Source organism: Hemicordylus capensis, chromosome 2 (genome assembly GCF_027244095.1).
Source record: "Hemicordylus capensis ecotype Gifberg chromosome 2, rHemCap1.1.pri, whole genome shotgun sequence".
NCBI lineage: Eukaryota > Metazoa > Chordata > Lepidosauria > Squamata > Cordylidae > Hemicordylus > Hemicordylus capensis.
In genome coordinates, this window is record NC_069658.1 from 401,685,968 (window position 1) to 401,705,413 (window position 19,446).

Here is a 19,446-nt window from a genome sequence, read left to right on the forward strand (position 1 = left end):
AGAAACAAGCTCTTCTTACCACAAGAGCACAGAGCCACCCTGGAGAAAGAAGTGCAATAGGCCCTAGTGAGGAAATCCCTACAATTGCTCTCTCTCTCCAGGATCCTGGGACTGATGGTAGCAACCATGGAATCAGTTCTGTGGGCAAACTTCCATCTGAGACCCCTTCAGTGGTTCCTGCTATCCTTTCACCAGGAAATTGCCGTGAAATCCAACAGACAGGTGACCCTGACTCTTCCAGTTCTGCAATCCCTGAGTTGGTGGATGACACCTCCACACCTCTCTATGGGAAAAGAGTTCCTGGACCTTCCACGAGTCATCATCACCGTGGACACAAGCAAGCATGGGTGGGGTGCCCACTGTTTCCACAAATTGGCTCAAGGGAAGCAGTCGGCAACCGAGAAATTACACAGCATCAACTGACTGGAGCTCCAAGCGATCCAGATGGCACTTCTGGCATTCCAGCACATAGTCCACAACCAACACATTTTGAGATGTACAGAGAATACCATGACAAAAGCGTATGTGAATTGCCAGGGGGGAACCAAGTCGAGGTCTTGGCAGGCAGAAGTGGTTCTGCTGTTCCTGTGGGCCAAGCAACAAATGGCGTCCATAACAGCCCACCACGTCCAATGCAACCTGAACACGGTGGCAATCTGGCTCAGCAGCAAGGAACTTCTCCCAGGGGAATGGAGACTTAACCCAGAGACCTTCCACTTAATATCGAGACACTTTGGCCAACTGTCCGTGGACCTCCTCACGACTCCAGCCAATGCACAAGTGCAACGCTTTTTCATCAGGTTCCCCTGCCCGCAGGTGGAAAATGTAAACGCATTGTCAGCCCATGGCCGGTGGATCTGTTGTATGCCTTTCCACAGATACTTCTTCTCTCTCAGTTTCTTGGAAGGGGTAAAACTCCTCAGAGCCCAGGTCATCCTGGTAGCGCCATTCTGGCTTTGAAGACCCAAGTTCTCTGAACTCACCAATAGGGATGTGCACGAATTGATTTTTTAGTTTTGGTTTGTACTCAAATTGAAACACCCCCGATTTGTTTTGGGTCCGAATCTGACTTCCCTGAATCAACCCAGATTCGATTTGTACCCAAATTTTCCAAATCCAAATCGATTCAGATTTTTTAAAAAGGGTTTCAGGGCCAAGAGAGTGGGGGTGGTGGTAGTGCCCAGTGGGTGGAAGCTACCATCCAAATTTCAAAGAAATTGGGCAAAGGGGTGATTTTTAAATGATTTTTAAAGTTTACACGTCTTTATGCTTTTTCCCATAGGGAATAATGGGGATTTCAGCACCCTTTTAGCTCCATGTGGGAAGCAACGGGTTGGCCCAGAGCAGGATGTGGTGGGTGGTAGTGCCCAATGGGTACAAGGAAGCTACCACCCACATTTCAAAGGAATTGGGCAAAGGGCTGATTTTAAAATGATTTTTGAAGTTTACACATCTTTAAGCTTTTTGCCATAGGGAATAATGGGGATTCCAGCAACCTTTTAGCTCCATGTGGGAAGCACTGGGGTGTCCCAGAGCAGGGTGTGGTGGGTGGTAGTGCCCAATGGGTGCAAGGAAGCTACCACCAAATTGGGAAAGGGCTCATTTTTAAATGATTTTTGACGTTGGCATGTCTTTGGGGCGGATTTGAGGAAGAAAGGGGGTTTCAGGGGCAGAAGAGTGGGTCAGGCAGTAGTGCCCCAATGGGTGCCTGCTGCCATCCAGATTTCAAACAAATTGGGCAAAGGGGTGATTTTTAAAGAATTTTTGAAGTTTGTGCGTCGTTAAGCTTTCCCCCTGTAGGGAATAATGGGGACTTCAGCAGCCCCATAACTCCGCTTGGGGGGCACCAGGGTGGCCCAGAGCGAGTGGTGGTGTAGTGCACATAGGGTGTCAACTACCCCCATACCCACAAGCCCATAGGGTACTGGGTTTTGTTGTTTCTGAGGTGTTCTGAGTGTAGATTCCCTGGTAGCAAATGAGAGTGGATTCATTTTCAATGGCAAACAATGAATCCACTCTCATTTGTTGGGTGGTGGTGGTGTTGGGCCATAGTGGTACCAGGCCAGGATGTGCCACCCACCTCCGTCATGGGCCTTGTGGTGTCATGCATGGTTGAAACAAATCAAACACTATTCAACATTAAAGGGAAACAAAGGAAATACTCTGTGACAGTGTGATGGATGGTGTGCCACTTCTGCCTTCTGGCCCTCAGGACTGGGCAAGCAGGTGCTCCTGCAAGAGGGAGGGAGCCACAGATGTATGCTGCTGAGAGTGACTACAACTCCCATTGTCCCTAGTCTTGATGGTGGTCAGCCATTGCAACAATGGGGAATGGGAGTTGTAGTCTCTCTCATCAACATCTGGGAGAACTCCTCCCTAATGCAGGGAGCACTCACTTGTCCTAGCCCTGAGTGCCAGCACAGCAGCAGTGCCCCATCTCACCATTCTTGGGCTGGCAGTGCAGCGGTGCCTGTGTGCATGTCTGGATTTGTCAGCAGCAGTAAGGGGCAGAGACTGTGACACATAGTCGAGATGAGCTGCTGTGGCATGGGAGGCGCTGCATAGGGGAGTAATGCGAGTCACTCGCCCTCCACGGCCAGCTTGGGGTAGCCCAGCAGGGGAAGGTTGGCCTTCAAGAAGACCAGCTGCTTGATCAACCCAGCATCCAGACATGAGTGTAGAGGGGTCACCACATCCCCGGCCATGGAGAATAACCTCTCGCTTGAGACACTGGTTGGCGGGCATGAGAGGAACCAGCCAGCAATGGTTGCCAAGTCTGACCAGACATGGCAACACGTTGCCCAAAACTGGCACGGCTCCGTCTCCCAGCTTTCCGTCAGCTCCTGCAGGTAGAGCAGAACAGACTGCTCAGCACGGCTGCAGGAAGCAGCAGGCTCCTCCAGTCCCCCTGGCAAGGCACCAAAGAAACCCTCTGTGAACCACCGGGTGACAGGACACGGAGGTGGCACTGGCTGCTCCGCGGAGGTGGCACTGCCAGAGAAACCACGCTGCTGCACTGGGAAGAAGTGGTGGTGGTGGCGGCAGTGCTGCTGGAGGTGGAATGTGCACTGTTAGGCTGCGCACCAGTTTCCTTTTCCGGGTCACTGTCTGCACCTAGTCTCTTCTCCTCTGCATGCCTGACGTGCTCAACCAGGAGGTCCCTCCACCTGGGCAAGGTGGTCAGTGGTGACCGCTCTGCCCTTCATCCTTGGGTTGCAGATGCATGCCAGGACATGCCATGCAGATGCACCCAAGGGTGTTGTGAGCAGTTCCACTACCCCAGTCCTCAGCTGACCTACCAGAGCGATTGCGTCCCCAGTGGTCAGAGTGACCTGGAGATCACCCATGGTCTTCTTGAGGAGAAGACCAGTGGGCAAAGCGCGGCTCAGCTTAGCTGCCTCAGTACACAAGCTGTTCGTGGCAGCATAGAAATGCTCGACTACTAAAACCAGCTTGAAAATGAGCTTCCAGTCCACAGTGGACAGATTGCACACATCCAAGCCACTATGCCCTGCCAAGCTGTGGATGGCTCCCTCTTGCTCCTGCAGGTGCTGGAGCAAGAGAAAGGTGGAGTTCCACCGGGTAGGAACATCCTGCAACACTGGGTAGGAACATCCGGGTAGGAACACCAGGTAGGTGTTCAGGCAGGCCCAGCTCAATCTGCCTCGGCTTGAGCAGATGCTTTGCCTTTTCGCTGCAGTGGAAGTGGCCAGCAATCTTGCGGCACTGGTCCACAAGAGCAGCCACGGAAGCAGCAGGTTCTGGGGTGGGAACTAAATCTAACCTCTGCTGGTGCTTGGACTTCGCCTCCTTAAGTCCAAGCGCATCCTGCACCACTAGGCTCAAGTATGTGCAATGCAAGTGATGGGCACAAATTGAACCTGCCTGCCACCTTACTAATGTTGGCTGCGTTGTCGGTGACCGTGAAGCCTCAGCAGAGGTTTGGCTCCCCAGCTAGCCAACTCCCCACCTGTCGGTCCATGATCGCTGACAACTTCTCCGACCTGCGTTCTGTGTCCATTACCTCCGCATGCAACACTGCCCAAGAAGGCTTGCCTGCATGAGAGGAGATGGATACAGCTCCAGTGGAGCTGGATGTCCCCTCACCCTCATGGCCTCACCAGTGGACTGTTAGGGACATGAAGGCAGTGTGCAGCCCGCTGCGGCTTGTCCAGAGATCTGCAGTGAAGTGCACACTGGTGCTGGGCCCAGCTACACGCAACCGGGCCAACACAGCCTCCCTGCATGCACGGTATAGGGAGGGCACCACCCTCCTACTGAAGGTGATGCGTGAGGAGATTTTGTACTCTGGGGCAAGCAGCTGGAGCAGATGGTGGAAGCCGACACTCTCCACTACTGTATATTAAAAGGCTGATCGTCCAAAGCCATCATCTTTGCATGGCTGCTGCTGGACTACTGGCCTGGGGTGATGGCTGAAGGCTTTGCTTGTTTAAAGCAAAGTTGGGGGTTCGGGTGGGTGGTAAATGGACCCAGTGAGGAGGCTGGAGTGTGTGCCCACTCAGAGCCTGTAGGCTGCTGGGCAGAGAATATTAATACTAATATATATTATGGGCACAGAGGGCTGGGAGCACAGGCTTCTGTTTTTAAAAAAAGCAAAAAACTGCTTTGGAATGGGGGGAAAGACAGAATTGTGTGTTTTTTCCCCCCAATCATGAGGCTTTGCTACCCTTCTAACCACCTACTAGTACTAGCTAACGGGGAACTCTCCCACAGACAGAACCCCTACTTAAACTTCTTCTAAACGAAATAATACACAACTTTTAATTCAATTGCAACCCCAAACCTCCCTCCAAACAGGGAAAAAACCGCAAGAATACACAATTCCAGAGGGGTGTGTGTGTGTGTGAAATAATAATAATAATAATAATAATAATAATAATAATAATAATTATTATTATTTGCATTTATATCTCGCTCTTCCTCCAAGAAGCCCAGAGCGGTATACTACATACTTGAGTTTCTCTTTCACTACAAGCCTGTGAAGTAGGTTAGGCTGAGAGAGACGTGACTGGCCCAGAGTCACCCAGAGAGTTTCATGGCTAAATTGGGATTTGAACTCGGGTCTCCCCAGTCCTAGTCCAGCACTCTAACCACTTCACCACGCTGGCTTTGGGTACTCACTCAGTCTAAGGCTTCACCCACATTGCGTCCAGTATTCCACTTGTGTGGTCTGGTTTCTGAGAGTCTACTCTTTCTTCTTCAATCTTCATCAGTCTTCAGATGGGGTTGAGTGGGGGTTGGGTGGGGGTGGGGGGCAAAAGCCTGGGAAATCTGGGGGGGAGGGGGTGGCTGGCCGGCCAGGTGGCCAGTGGCCACAGGTGCTCTGGGGCTGGTGGCTGGCACAGGCAGGCAGTGATTCTCTCAGCAGCAGGAAAGGGGTGAAAAAAGAATCAGATAGAATTCTCTTTTCTTCTGTATTCCTGAATCAGCAGCAGGAACAAAGAAGCAATGAATGCAGCAGAGAATCCATTCCAGGCTGGCACAGGCGCTGGCAGCCTGGGTTGCAAGGCAGGCCAACAAGGCAGAACAATAGGCAGCAAGTGAAAGTAAAGCTCTCTCTCTTCTCCCATGAGGCAGAAAGGCAGAATGGTGGCTGCTGCCTCTTTAAATCTCTTTGAAAATTCCTTCTTGAACTCCTCCCACCCTTGCCCCTTCTTCGACCTTCCCCTTGCCAATGTGAGGTCATTTAGCACTTGCAAGAGACAAAAGAGCCAATCTGGAACAAGGAGACAATTGTCAGCAGATCAACTCGTGCTTTTGTTTACCACCTGCACCTTCTCCATATATAGGGATTTGCAAGCACAGAAATCCTATTTACAATAATGCAGAGGTTTTAGGAATATTAATGCAATATATAATTCATTAATATCAAAGAGGTTTGGGAATATTAATACACTTTACAATACAGGGGCTTATTTACAGAAACCCAAGAGGTCTAGGCCTCGTTCCTTCACAGTCTGCATTTCCATTTCCTTTATTACTAGAGCATTTAGGAAAAACAAAGTAATAGTATTATCACTTTCTACACAATATATAATACAAGTAGAACAAAAAATGTTGCATGAGTTCTGAAAACTCATGTGGGCCCTTCCCACAAACTTCCAATGTTATTGGCTATGGCCTTTTTATTTATAGAAGGAGAAGGACCTCCTTTCAGAATCTTCATTTGAGTATTCTGTGGTTGCAATGTGTATGTGTTCTCTGCGTCTTTAGGGGTGGTTTTTGGTTCCAAGAGAGAAATCCTGGGCTTCCTGCCCAATAAAACTAACAATTTTGGTCAGGGATCCAGAAATTTAGGCTGAGTTCACTAGCCAGTCATCATTTGTGTTTAGATCCTTTCTGGCACATGGGCAGAGGCCTTAGGGGAGAAATGGGTGTTCTGTTACTTGTACTGAGATGGTACAGTGGGAACCCTAACTTAACCCTTACAAAAGATTGCAGCTGTTCCCTTACCTTCTCAAAAATGGCAGTATACATGAGACTTCTGGGGAGGAGATTTGTGTGGTGCTGTGTGTCCTGCTCATCCACGGGCTGGGGACACTCACCCCTGCTGGCAAGTGGTTTGGAGATGCCTGATTTGGGGCCATTTTTTGTGGCTCCTCCCAAATGGGAGTTTGTGGAAGTTCTGTCCCTACTCACATCCTCTGTTAGCAATCTGCAATTTATTAATAGATATATAAACATGTCCTGATCATTTTATTTTCTTTCTTTTGTGACCACATATTGACTGTCTGATTGGAGTTACTGGTTGGCAGTAGAAATTTAGAAAATCTATCATGTTTTATAGCTAGTATGCACTTTCACTATGCATTATGTTATGCAGGAGTAAAGAGGACAAGACACAGACTGGTCATGTTCTTGGAGACCCTGAAAAAAGAGAAGCCATGGTAGCATCTGAGAGGGAGATGTCGCCAGCTGATTTAATTTTAATTCGCATACTCACTCATTTGGCATTGCTTCTGGGAGCTACAAATGATCCCCAGGTATGTACAGTATTCTTTAAAAAAAACAAAAAAAACCTGCCAGACCATTCTCTCTGAAATGCACTGCAGTAGGGATGTGCACAGAACCAGTTCGGTTCGAATTGGGATTGGATTCAAACTGATCTGGCCTGGTCCTGCTTCAGGCTCAGCCGAACCGGGTCCAGTCTGATTTGGCCATCGAACCAGGCCGCAGCGGTTTGTGGGGCAGCTCGGGTATACTTGTAAAGTATAGTAAAGGGTAATGGTAAAGGCATGCGGGTGGGGGTTGAGAGACAAGGCAGCCTCCATTGGCCTCTGTACCTTTAGACGAGGCCGTGGTGGAGGCAGTGGAGAAGGATTGGAGGTCAGCAGGGGGCAGTGGCGGGGGGCTCCTCCAACCCCCCTGCTGGCTTCCCAAATGACAGCCCAGGCTGGCTGTCCTTTGGGAGGCAAATTGCAAATCATGTGGTGATGCAAATGGCTTCTGTGTGTGTATAGAGGCCTGAACCGGGTGACAGCTGGCCTGGGCTGTCATTTGGAAGGCCAGTGGGGGACATGGAGGATGCTTCTCCGCCGCTTCTCTGCCACCTTCTCTAAAGGCTGCTTTGTCTCTCAATCCCCACCTCTGCTCCTTTACCATTAAGATCAGGGATGCACCCTTTACTTGTAAAGGGGAAAGCTCAAGGATTCTCCTTTACAAGTATACCTGAGCTGGCCGGCAAACTAGTTCTTAGAACTCAGACCAGCCAGTTCAATATCGAGCCCGCATCGAGTTGAGCTCAGCTCAGATCGAGCCGGCTCACACATGCCTACACTGCAGTAAGAGAATTGAAACAGAGATCAAACCTGCTCCCATTATGTCATTGAGATAATAGGTGTTTGTAGCAATACATTGGAGCAGGCACTTGTTCATTGGTAATTATGACTTGTGAATGTGTTCTATCCACAGTTCTGTGCCCTTGTGTGTGAAGCAGGGCATGGAGAGGCTCTCCGAGAGTTTCCTTCTGTGTTAGGCTACCACTACTGCAGACACACTACCGTTTTCCCCAGGTGTGCTTGAAAGTGGCCAGACAATACAAATCAAGTCGAGCATGTTGTGTACCTCATAGAGGCGCACCTGGAAATTGCTTTTCCCCAGCTCTCTGTGCATGGCTCTGTTCAGTCCAGTCCTGTTTCTTTGGAAGTAGCAGGCCCATAGCCAGTGGATGTCCTGGGGTGTTCTCCCCTCCACTAATTTATCTTTCCACTGGACCGACCTGCTTTTAGTGCTGTTCAGGCTTGCCTGCTATTGAAAGGTTCCCTGCATGCTGCTACAGCTCCCTCTCCACCACCCAACTATCAGCTATTTGGTGGGTTTGGCGGGGCTTCCAGAGGCCTCTCTGCTGGCTGCCTGCAGGCAGCAGAGAAGAAGGCAGAGTGGCCAGCTCTGGCTGCCCACCAGAGCACAGTGTACACCCTCTGCCCTGCCCTGTGCTGAGCCCGTTCCTTCCTCCTCCTCAGAGCCAGCAATGGAAGGTATGGGATTTCCCTTTTTTTTGTTATTCCCCCCACTTCTATATTTATGGAATGGCTTGCTCTAGGGCTTGGATATTGGGCACAGATGTAGGGCAGGGCTGGCTGGCTGGCTATATATATTTAATTTGAAGTGGATTGGACAAATTATTGATTTTTAATATATTTTTTCTAAAATCAAAAAAGTTTATAAGTGGCTTGTTTCATGGCAGAATATTACAAAAACTTCTGGAACTGAAGTCCCTCTTGCCCCATCATTTCACCACCTGTTAATGGAACTGCCCTGGGGTGTTTGTGATGGGGAGACCATTGCTTCACTACTTTATCTAGTTCTCTTCCTGCTTGGCATATTTGGTTGGTTTATGTGTCGTTATCTCATGCGAGAGGATGAGGGGGAGTAAAGGCAGTTCACTCTGAGTTTAGAGTGGCCTTGGTTGAAAGTTAACCTTAGATAGTTAACTTCTGGGGTCTTCTTAGATGGGGCTCCCATATAGGGAGGGGGCGTGCATCTGATCCCCATTCCAGTTTGCTTTGTTTGCAGCCAAATCTAGGAGTGACTAGCCCATTGCCAACTAAGTGACCTGTCCCCATGTGTGCCATAAACAGAGAGCTCATGTTGCTGTGAAGCTCCTAAGCATATCCAAACTGCAATTTCCAAGCTTGGAGATGCAACTGCAAACAGGGAGACTCCAGGGATCCGGGCAGAATAAGTACTACAGGCTGAGTATCCCTTATCCGGACATCTGAAATTCAGAATGCTCCAAAATCCAAAATCCAGAATGCTCCAAAAAGGAAAGCCCCCCCCCCTCCACTCCCTGCTCAGTTTGGCGCCTGCTCTATTGGCATCTGTTTTGGCGCTCTGGATCCCATTGCCCAAGATATCTCATTATGTAAATATTCCAAAATCTGGAAAAATCCAAAATCTGGAACACTTCTGGTCCCAAGTAGTCTGGATAAGGGATACTCAACCTGTACTAGCAACACACCATGTGGAGGAATCTGCCCTTTGCCTTCCTAAAAAAGGGTAAAGCACCCTGCTTTTGGCCCCATCCTTTAGATCGCTTGGAATGACTTTGCAATGGGCTTTCATACTGAGCACAGGTGTAGGGCAGGGTGGGAGAGTTCTGTGTATTTAATATGAAGTAAATTGGTTAATCTTTTTAATCATTTTCCCCTACTGAAGTAAAGCTGCCAGAAAGAGTTCTCTCTATCCATAGAGTACTTCGCACCTAGTGAAAGTGGAGCTAACTGTAAACAGCCAGATAAACAAGCATATATATATATACACACACACATACATACATACATACACACACACACACACACGTTATGCTCAAGTTGGTTTGCAGTCCAGATGGTCTGAGTGAGAACTGTGAAACAAAGGGCATGTGTTGTGCTTTTAACTTCCCCCCCTTACAAAAGCATTATTTGTCCAAGCTGGTTGGACATGTTCAAAAACCTCACTCACACTATTTACACAGTATGTCATCAATCAGTATGATTCGGTAAACATATGAAATGTTAAGGAGGCCCCGCAGATGCTGATTTGCCCCCAGCCCCACACCTCTCTGTTGCTTACTTCAGTTAGTGAATATTAAGACTGAATCTTAAGACTGTTTGCAGACTATGGGGCTCCTACTGTACTGCATGCCCAGTTCTTTCTTTCTTTCTTTCTTTCTTTTTGGCTGGCTGGCTTGCTTTGCTTAGCATGAGCATCCAGCTTGATGAAGTGTTTTGGAGATTTCAGAAGCTTGCTTCTCAGAACTTTGTCTTTCATTTGATCCTTTAAAAGGGTGCTGTATAACCAGACAGTTGCTTTTGGATTTTTTTCTAATGGTTACCGATATGTTTGTGTCACTTCAGAGTCAGTGTTATAATGACTCCAATGTGTATGGAAAACATAGGTTTAGATTTCTGCTCATTGTATTCATTATTACTTATTTACTACATTTTTATACCACCTTTCTGCCTTGTCAAAGGCACCCAGAGCAGTTTACAATATTAAAATAAGCAAATAACAGATTAATAAAACATTGTCTCAGGCTGCTGGTCTTTTCAGGAACTGAGGACAAGAGCTCCCTGGCTGGGGTGCCTCCTCACTTGCCTTCCTCTCAGGGCACACACAGGTCTTTCCGTACTCTGGGGAAGGTGGGGGAGGGGCTGCCCCAACAGTCCTCACAGGCCAATTGTAATTGGAGGTGGTCTTCAAACTTGGGTCCCCAGATATTGTTGCACTACAACTTGTCTCATCCCCAAAGGCTGTTGTGGTTGGAGTCAGGATGATGGAAGTTATAGTCCAGAAACTTTTATTTATATGTATTCAAATATTGGAGAATGACTGTCAGTAAACACTAGTTCACTTCAGTGGGGTTCTTTGCCTATTGCTTTTGGTAAAAGCTGAACGATATATCCATAGGCATGAAAGGAGGTTTGTGTGTGTGTGGGGGGGTGTCTTTTATGTATATTTATTTAAATATTGGAGAATGACTGTCAGAAAACACTGCTTCAGTTCAGTGGGGTTCTAGTAGTGTTCCATTGGGTTGGCTTCCCCCCATTCATTAGTGTAATCTTTGTCCTGACATGCAAAAGAGAGACTGTATATACAGAATGTACAATGGTGTGGCTAATGCTCTGAGTGGGTGGGCAACCTTGCCTCTTCAGCTGTTGCAATATAACCTGGCCCACCCCCACTTTTGTGACCCAACCCCCCCCCCCATGGGTTTTTGGTTGGCTAAGGGCCTGGGAAGTAGCCTGCACACCAGGAGTCTGGGGATAGAATGAGCTGCAAAGTGAACCATGAGGGAGGGCCTCTGCTTGATGTGAACCGCTTGGCAAGAGACAGGAGGGGTACAATGGAGCTTTACTAGGACCATTTTCAGCCCTGCTGTCACTACACGCAGAGTGCAGGATTTCTACTACATTTCAATAATACACTGAGGTGAAAATCACCCATCGTTCAATACTGAGGGAATAGCAAGACAGCTAATGTGCTCCATGGACTTGCTGATGCATCCTAGAAACTGAAACCCCTGAACTCTAGTCACATGTTATGTTCAACATCCGTACCGTCTATGAACAGTGTACACAGGCACAGCAAACACTTCTTACCTGTTTTCTGCATTTCAGGGAATATGTACTCAGGTTGACTTTTAAAATGAACACAGGTACAATCATTCACTCCAAAACGTATATCTGTATACAGACATCTGGATGCAGGTACAACATTATGTCTGAATAAGGCTTTTGTCTTCAGTGTTGTCCGATTATGATGGACATGTTGTAACAATTGCTGAAGTACTGATATCAGGAAAGGAGGGCAAGGGTAATAATGCAGAGTAAAATGTGGCTTGAGCTCTCAGCCTGGAATGCTTTTTATCAACTTCAGACACACAAAGAATAGTAAAACTTGCTTGTGATGGGGAAATTGTTCAATATCAAATGGAAACAAAGACATTATTTGATGTAACTGGGGGGGAAACACACAACATATACTGACATCTTTTTGTAGATCTATTGTAGATGTATAGTAGTAGTAGTAGTATACAACAGAAGTTTTATAACAGATTCATTAATTGTCAAGAAAAGATTATATATCAAAATAAACAATGAATAGGAATAACATAAATCCAAATTAACAGCAATAGAAGACTTCACAAGCACTGGTCATGAAGTTTTATAGTCCATAGGGGATTCAGAATACTATATAATATACATATATATGGTTGGTAAGCTCCATTCAGACATAATGTTGTTGTATCTGCATTCAGATGTCTGTAAACATATAGTATGTGAATTATTGTACATGTGTTCATTTAAAAAGTGAACCCAGGCACAGGTTTCCTGAAATGCAGAAAGAGAGAGCGGTAGGAAGTATACTGCTGCACCTGTGTTCACCATAACATGTGAATAACTGTACCCATGTGCAGATCTGTACCTGTGTAAACTGTACACAGATTTTATGAGTGTGGAACATACTATGAATAGGGCTAAAGCTATTTTTGGATTTAGTAAACAATATTGTTTAAACAATAAAAAAGCTTGCCTATTGAGTCTTCCTCCCCCACCCTCCGAATGTGTAAAGATGGTCCACTTCTGCAAAGATGATAGCAATTTTACATATTTATGTTCTTTAAAATCTGTCTACACCAGATAAAGTGAGGCTATCCCTCAGTAATCCAGAAAGCTTCAGGTGAAAATGCTCATAGTCTCAGCCCTCAAGTAAAACGGCTAAACTGCCAGATTCAGCAATCACTTCCATTTCAAAATTCTGTCACCTCAACTGTTCCTCTCAAATAGAAGTTTATGTATATTTGTATATTGGCTGTTCATAGGGTCTTACCTGTGGTGGACAATCCAGTTTTTAATGAAGCTGTGCCTTCTCCATGGCTCTCCAGTGAGGCCAAGTGAGGCAACAGCCTCAGACTGTGAGAGCACTACAGGGTGGTGAAAATGGGTGCCCCACTGTGGGTGTTGCCTCACCTGCCTGTTGCCGCCGCCTTAACTCTACTGCCGCCACCCCATCTCTGGTCTCTCTTTCTCCCTTGGCACCCCAGCATCTTTCAGTAGCCTGGCCCCCTGGTCACTGGCACCAGTCTTCTTCCTCAGTGCCACCAGCTCAGCTGCTGAGGTGTGCTGCCACTGCTGGCTGCACAGCATGAGGCAGTATGGAGCATGCCTCTGGCAGTGCTGGCTGGCCTCTGCTCTGCTGCACTAACACCAGATCTCTCTCCTCCTCCTCATTCTTTCTCCTGCTGTCTCCTTCTTCCAGCACCAAACTTGTCCAAAGAAAGAGCAGAGAGGTTTTGGTGCTGGAGGAAAGAGGCAGCAGAAAAAAAGCTGGTGTTGGTGCAGCAGCACAGAGGTGAGGCCAGCTAGCCCTGCTGGAGGCATGCAGGTATATTTTACAGTCAACAGCAGCAACGTGCCTCAGCAGCTGAGAAGAGGGGTATCTGGGCTAGTGAGGGCAGCAGGGTGGCTCATTGCCATTCCATTCAAGCAGTAAACTGCAATGAGCTGATGCTGTCCCCAAGGTTTCCAATGATTCATACATTCCTCCCATTAAGAGTAAACAAAGACGGCTTGATGCACTTGTTCATAAACTAGGTCTTTGGACAACTGTCTCTTTGTATGGCATATAATAGAATTGCATATTGGTCACTCTGAATCTTTCATTTGTTGCTCAAGGCTCTACTGCAAATCATAAAGCCACAGATTCAGGATCCAGTGAGCTTTCTTATGCAGCATATACATAAGGACTTGGAGCAACTGATGAAAACACTTGGGAAGAGCGCTGATGAAACCACTAATGTTGTCCATCTCATTCTGTGTAGTCTTCACCAGCACCTTGACCAGCACACAGGTAAAGAGAACAGATTACCGCATGTTATACTTCAAGTAAAGCAGTCCTATAATCTACACAGCATAGACTTCAGCAGGTTTTTGTGGCAGTAGCTGAGAGTGTATTGTTTACTGAACCTCATTAATAATAGTTATAGTTTCCCACGCCCCCCACCCCTTCCATTTTAGGTACTTTTTGTTGGAGATCCAGCTCCAGGTGGCATTGACCTTTTGCACCAGTAACCCTATTTATCATTAGGGGCATTGGGAACAGAGATAGTCAGTTAGGGCCCTTCTCTTTCCTGTTTATCTCTGCCTCTATGATCCCTCTGTTGATAGAATGTACTCAGGAACTTCCCGGGAGTGTCCTCCTCCTCCTTCCCAGAATGCTTCTAGCTCGCTCGCTCTGAGCACCATGTTTCTATAGGTCTCTCTCTGACCACCATGTAGACAGCAGTTGGATATAGGTCTTTCCTATCATCATTTCCTAAATTAAAGTAGATTAGTTTAACCTTAAGTCACTCTCCATACTCATCATTTAAAAGCTGTTGCCCCTGAGACCCTGTTAACTTCTGCTGTAATGGGAGTGAGTTAACTCCTGAAATGCTCTGCTATATAAGTAATCGCCCCCAATACTTTTGACCCCTTTCTTTTCTCCACTCCCCCTGATTATCTCAGCAGGGTGGGAAGGGAGTCATTTGCAATACCAACACACAAGACAAATTGGGTGGTGCTATGGCCTTGAAAAGGGCAACACTGAGCCATCTAGCGGTTGGTTCCCTCTCAGAAGAGCAGTCTGCAGATTTTTCAGCTTCCTCTGAATGTCCTTCCTCAGTGAGTGATGGAGAAATAGTAGACTGACTATAAAAACTCTTTCTACTCATCATGAGGAAGGGCATTTCGCCTGCCCCACCTTGCTACTATCTGGATTCTTTTCTGGGAAGAGAAAGGGGATGTCTTTCTGTCCTATATCATTCCTTGTTTCCTCTTTTCCCATTGGGCAGGTCCTTAGCTGTTTACTGTAATCATACTTCCTCCATTTCTGGAGTTTTCCAATTCCCAGCAATTTCTGTGCAGAGGGGTGTACTTTTTAAAAAATATCAGCTGGTGTACATTATAAAATGGAAGAGACTTCTCATGGGGAAAAGGAAAAAGCTTCTAGAAGTCCTGCCTAGTGGTGTGGATGGGAGGAGTCCTCTCTCCTCAGGGTGCTCTTCCTCAAGCTGAGAAGAAAGAACCTTCAAGTCCAGTGTTGCTTTTTGCAACATATTATTTTTATTTATTATTATTTTACATTTTATATCCCGCTCTTCCTCCAAGGAGCCCAGAGCTGTGAAGTAGGTTATGCTGAGAGAGAAGTGACTGGCCCAGAGTCACCCAGCTAGTATCATGGCTGAATGGGGATTTGAACTCGGGTCTCCCTGGTCCTAGTCCAGCACTCTGACCACTACACCACACTGGCTTCATGACCAAATGACCACAAGCTGCACCTGATGTCATGTAGATGTCCTGCAAAACAGCTTGTAACCATCAGTGGTTAAGCTGAAATATACTCTCTAATAGTACATTCTCATATAATACATTCCAGTATCTATTTACATGTAAGAGAGTTGATCTCCTTGAACTCTGCACTTGATTCCTTGCATTACTTTGGGCAAATCACTTAATGTATTCTTTTGAACATGTGGCTTGACCACACACAGAAAGTTTCTGTGTTTTATTGTATATACATATTCATCATATTTGTATTCATCATTGTTTCATTCTGGAAAGAACATGGGGGTCCAAATACAATTTTGTGAGGTTTTAGAACTAATACACATACAACCCTCTAGATGAGGTAATATGTAGAAGCAAGTTTATTGCTATCTGCATTGATGAATGGAGGAAAGGAACAGGATTTCTTTTTTTACAGGTGGAAGAGCTTGCATAATAGAAACTGAATTATGAATCAAGAAGTTCCTGGTTGAACTCTTCTCTGTCATTAACTGACTAGGTCAGGGTTTCTTAACCTTGGGCCCCCAGATGTTGTTTGACTACAACTCCCATCATCCCCAGACATGGCCTTTGTGGCTGAGAATGATGGGAGTTGTAGTCCAACTATGTCTGGGGGCCCAAGGTTAAGAAACCCCGGACTAGGTGGTCTTAGGCAAGCCATTCTCTCTCTGCCTCAGGCCCCCTGCTGAAATATGGGGGAAATAATTGGCTTTCAAGGACTACAAAGGGATTGCAACAAGGTGATTGAAAAGGTGGTGGCCAGAAATGTGTTGCCAGAACCTGAGGGGTATACTTACTGTCATCTAGACCCATTTCAGACTGGCTTTCAGAGGGAGTGTGAGTCAGAGGGATTGACAGAGGGAGTGTGACTCTGTTGGTCCTTTTGGATCTCTCGGCAGCTTTCGATACTATTGACCATAGTATCCTTCTGGAACGTCTGAAGGGATTAGGGGTGGGAGGCACTGCTTTGCAGTGGTTCCGCTCCTACCTCATAGACAGATTCCAGATGGTGTCTCTTTGAGACAGTTGTTTTTCAAAATCTGAACTTTTGTATGGTGTCCTTCAGGGCTCCATATTGTCTCCGATGTTGTTTAACATCTACATGAAACCTCTGGGAGAGATCATCAGGGGATTTGGGCAGGGTGTTATCAATATGCTGATGACACCCAAATCTATTTCTCCATGTCAACATCATTGGGAGAAGGCATAACCTTCTTAAATGCCTGCCTGGAGGCAGTAATGGGCTGGATGAGGGATAACAAACTGAAGCTGAATCCAGATAAGACGGAGGTACTTATTGTGCGAGGTCAGAACTCGGGAAATGATTTAGATCTGCCAGTTCTGGATGGGGTCATGCTCCCCCGGAAGGAATAGATATGTAGTCTGGAGGTGCTTCTGAATCCGAAACTCTACCTGGTGTCCCAGGTTGAGGCAGTAGCCAGAGGTGCTTTTTTTTGGCTTCAGCTGATATGCCAGCTGCATCCGTTTCTTGAGATGAACGACCTCAAAACTTTGGTACATATGCTGGTAACCTCTAGGCTGGATTACTGCAATGCGTTCTATGTGGGGTTGCCTTTGTACGTAGTCTGGAAACTGCAGTTGGTCCAGAATGCGGCGGTCAGGTTGGTCTCTGGGTCATATAGGAGAGACCATATCACTCCTGTGTTGAAAGAACTACACTGGCTGCCGATATGTTTCCGGGCTAAATACAAAGTGCTGATTATTATCTATAAAGCCCTAAACAGCTTAGGCTTGGGTATTTAAGAGAACATCTTCTTTGCCATGTGCCCCACCGCCTGTTAAGATCATATGGAGAGGTTCATCTGTGGTTGCCACCAATGCGTCTGGTGGCTACTTGGGAATGGGCCTTCTCTGTTACTGCCCCTTTGGAATGCGCTCCCTGTTGAAAGAAGAGCCTCCCCATCTCTGGCAACTTTTAAAAAGGCGCTAAAGAAACATTTATTCACCCAGGCTTTTAATTAGATTTATGGTTTTAAAATTTTAATACTGGGTTTTAAAAGTATTTTAACATTTCATAATGTTTTAAATGATTTTAATTGTTAATTGATTTGATGTTTTAATTGATTCTCATTGTAAACTGCCCAGAGACGCAAGTTTGGGGCAGTATAGAAATATTTTAAATACATAAATAAAATAAGAAAATTTGCATGAAGCACTTTGGAAGTGCTATATAAGTTCTTCAAATAATAATAATAATAATAATAATAATAATAATAATAATAATAATAAATATGCTGGCAATGTCTGTCCGTGCTCTCCATCTCTACAAGGGAAGCCAAAGCGATCTCCAGTTGTTGCTGCTACTGCCGCTTCCTGTGGTGGCCCCTCTCAAAAGAGCATACAAATGAAAGGATGTGCCGCACCTGACGTGCTTCAAATTTTCTTTTGCAGGGCAAATGCACTTTGATAGTCACCTGGCTACAAAAGAGTCCAGAAACACTTGGGAAGAAGTTGTTGCAGGTGCCGTTATTGATCCTGAACTAAAGGTAAAAAAAGAAAACCCATGTAGTTCACAGATCTCATGTATCCCTTTCCTAAGCCAAATAACATGTTTAAAGTATGGTATGCCCCTGGTTACAAAGGTGTACCATTATAATTTACTTTTTACCTAGTTATGATAAAAATAGACACACTACCCCTCCCCCTCTTTGGACCTTTGGACTCTGGTCCAAATACACATTTTTGACCTCATGAAGGAGGTCATATTTGGATCTCATGAAGGAGGTCATATTTGGACCAGAGTCCAAAATGATGAGTTCCCTGTCTCATTAACTCAAAAGTCCATTGCTGACTGTACATTTCTATGTATATCTTCCCATGCCTCTGCACAAAGATGCATTGCACACCTCACGGGCTCCCAGTCAGGAGAGGCTGAGGCTACCCACTGTCAAAGGTGATAGACTGGTTTTGCCTTCCCACCCCCATGACTGCAATCCTGCCCCAAACTATAGTCCTTCCTTCTATATGAGTCAATGGCATCCATTCACTTGTATAGAAGAAAGTAAAGAGGTCACTTGGGGACACAATCAAGTGGGGTTAAACCCTACCCCCTGCCCTTGTTGATTGTTATGCCTCGAGTAAGGGCTGGAATTTGTGTAGGCCAGTCTTCCAGATCATCTTATAGAATTCAATGGGAGCCTCTGAGGACTGAGTGAGTACTTGTCTGCATAGCCTCAGCTGTGTTCAGGTTCTGGGTGTGATTTTTGTGGGGGACAGGAGTCTGGATACTGACTTAGATAGCAATTGGTGTTAAGAGCTGTTTTCCCTAGTCCCCCAGAGGGTATTCCCCAAACTTTCAGGAGGGCAGTTGAAGTGCATGCAGCAGACTCAGCTTAGATCTGTATTGGGGACAGTCAAACCCTAACCTAAGAAGGATACCAGGCCAGTTCATACAGCAGGAGATTATTTGGGGAGCTCTGAACTTTTGTCTTTGAGAATGGGTAAACTGACAGAGAGACTTCTCTGGGAACGATGTGTCTGTGCTGTTCTCATAGAAATGTTGACAGAGAAGCTTTTGAAACTGTGACCAAGATACTGTATTACACTTAAGGCCATTTGGGCCTGAGTTCTGCAATAATCATGCTAATGGTTATTAGCTGGCTGCCGGTACATTTCTGGGCAAAATACAAGGTGCTGGTTATTACCCATAAAACCCTAAACAGCTTAAGCCCTGGGTATTTAAGAGAATGCCTTCTTCACCATGAGCTCCACTGCCTGTTGAGATCATCTAGAGAGAGGTTAGCCTACAGTTGCTGCCAACTCGCTTGGTGGCTACTCGGGACCGGGCCTTTTCCGTTGCTGCCCCTGGACTCTGAAATGTGCTCCCTGTTGAACTAAGAGCCTCCCCATCTCTGGCAACTTTTTTAAAGGTGCTGAAGACACATTTATTCACCCAGGCTTTTAATTAGATTTATGGTTTAAATTTTTAACACTGTTTTTAAATGATTGTAATGTTAATGTTTTTAATGTTTAAATGATTTTAATTGTTCAATTGATTTAGTTTTGATTTTAACTCTTAATTGATTTTAATTGTTTTTATTTGTTGTAAACCGCCATGAGCCATTTTTGGAGGGGCGGTATATAAATCAATCAAATT

At 46.1% G+C, this 19,446-nt stretch overlaps 1 protein-coding gene across 1 annotated transcript in view; it reads left to right on the plus strand.

Annotated features, from left to right (window-relative positions):
* RNF213 (ring finger protein 213) overlaps positions 1-19,446 on the plus strand; it is a 225,636-nt gene that overhangs the window by 182,035 nt on the left and 24,155 nt on the right. Inside the window, exons 53-55 of the mRNA XM_053293465.1 lie at positions 6,845-7,004; positions 13,680-13,854; positions 17,742-17,836. Coding sequence (XP_053149440.1) covers positions 6,845-7,004; positions 13,680-13,854; positions 17,742-17,836 — 430 coding nt within the window. The remainder of the gene's footprint in view (positions 1-6,844; positions 7,005-13,679; positions 13,855-17,741; positions 17,837-19,446) is intronic.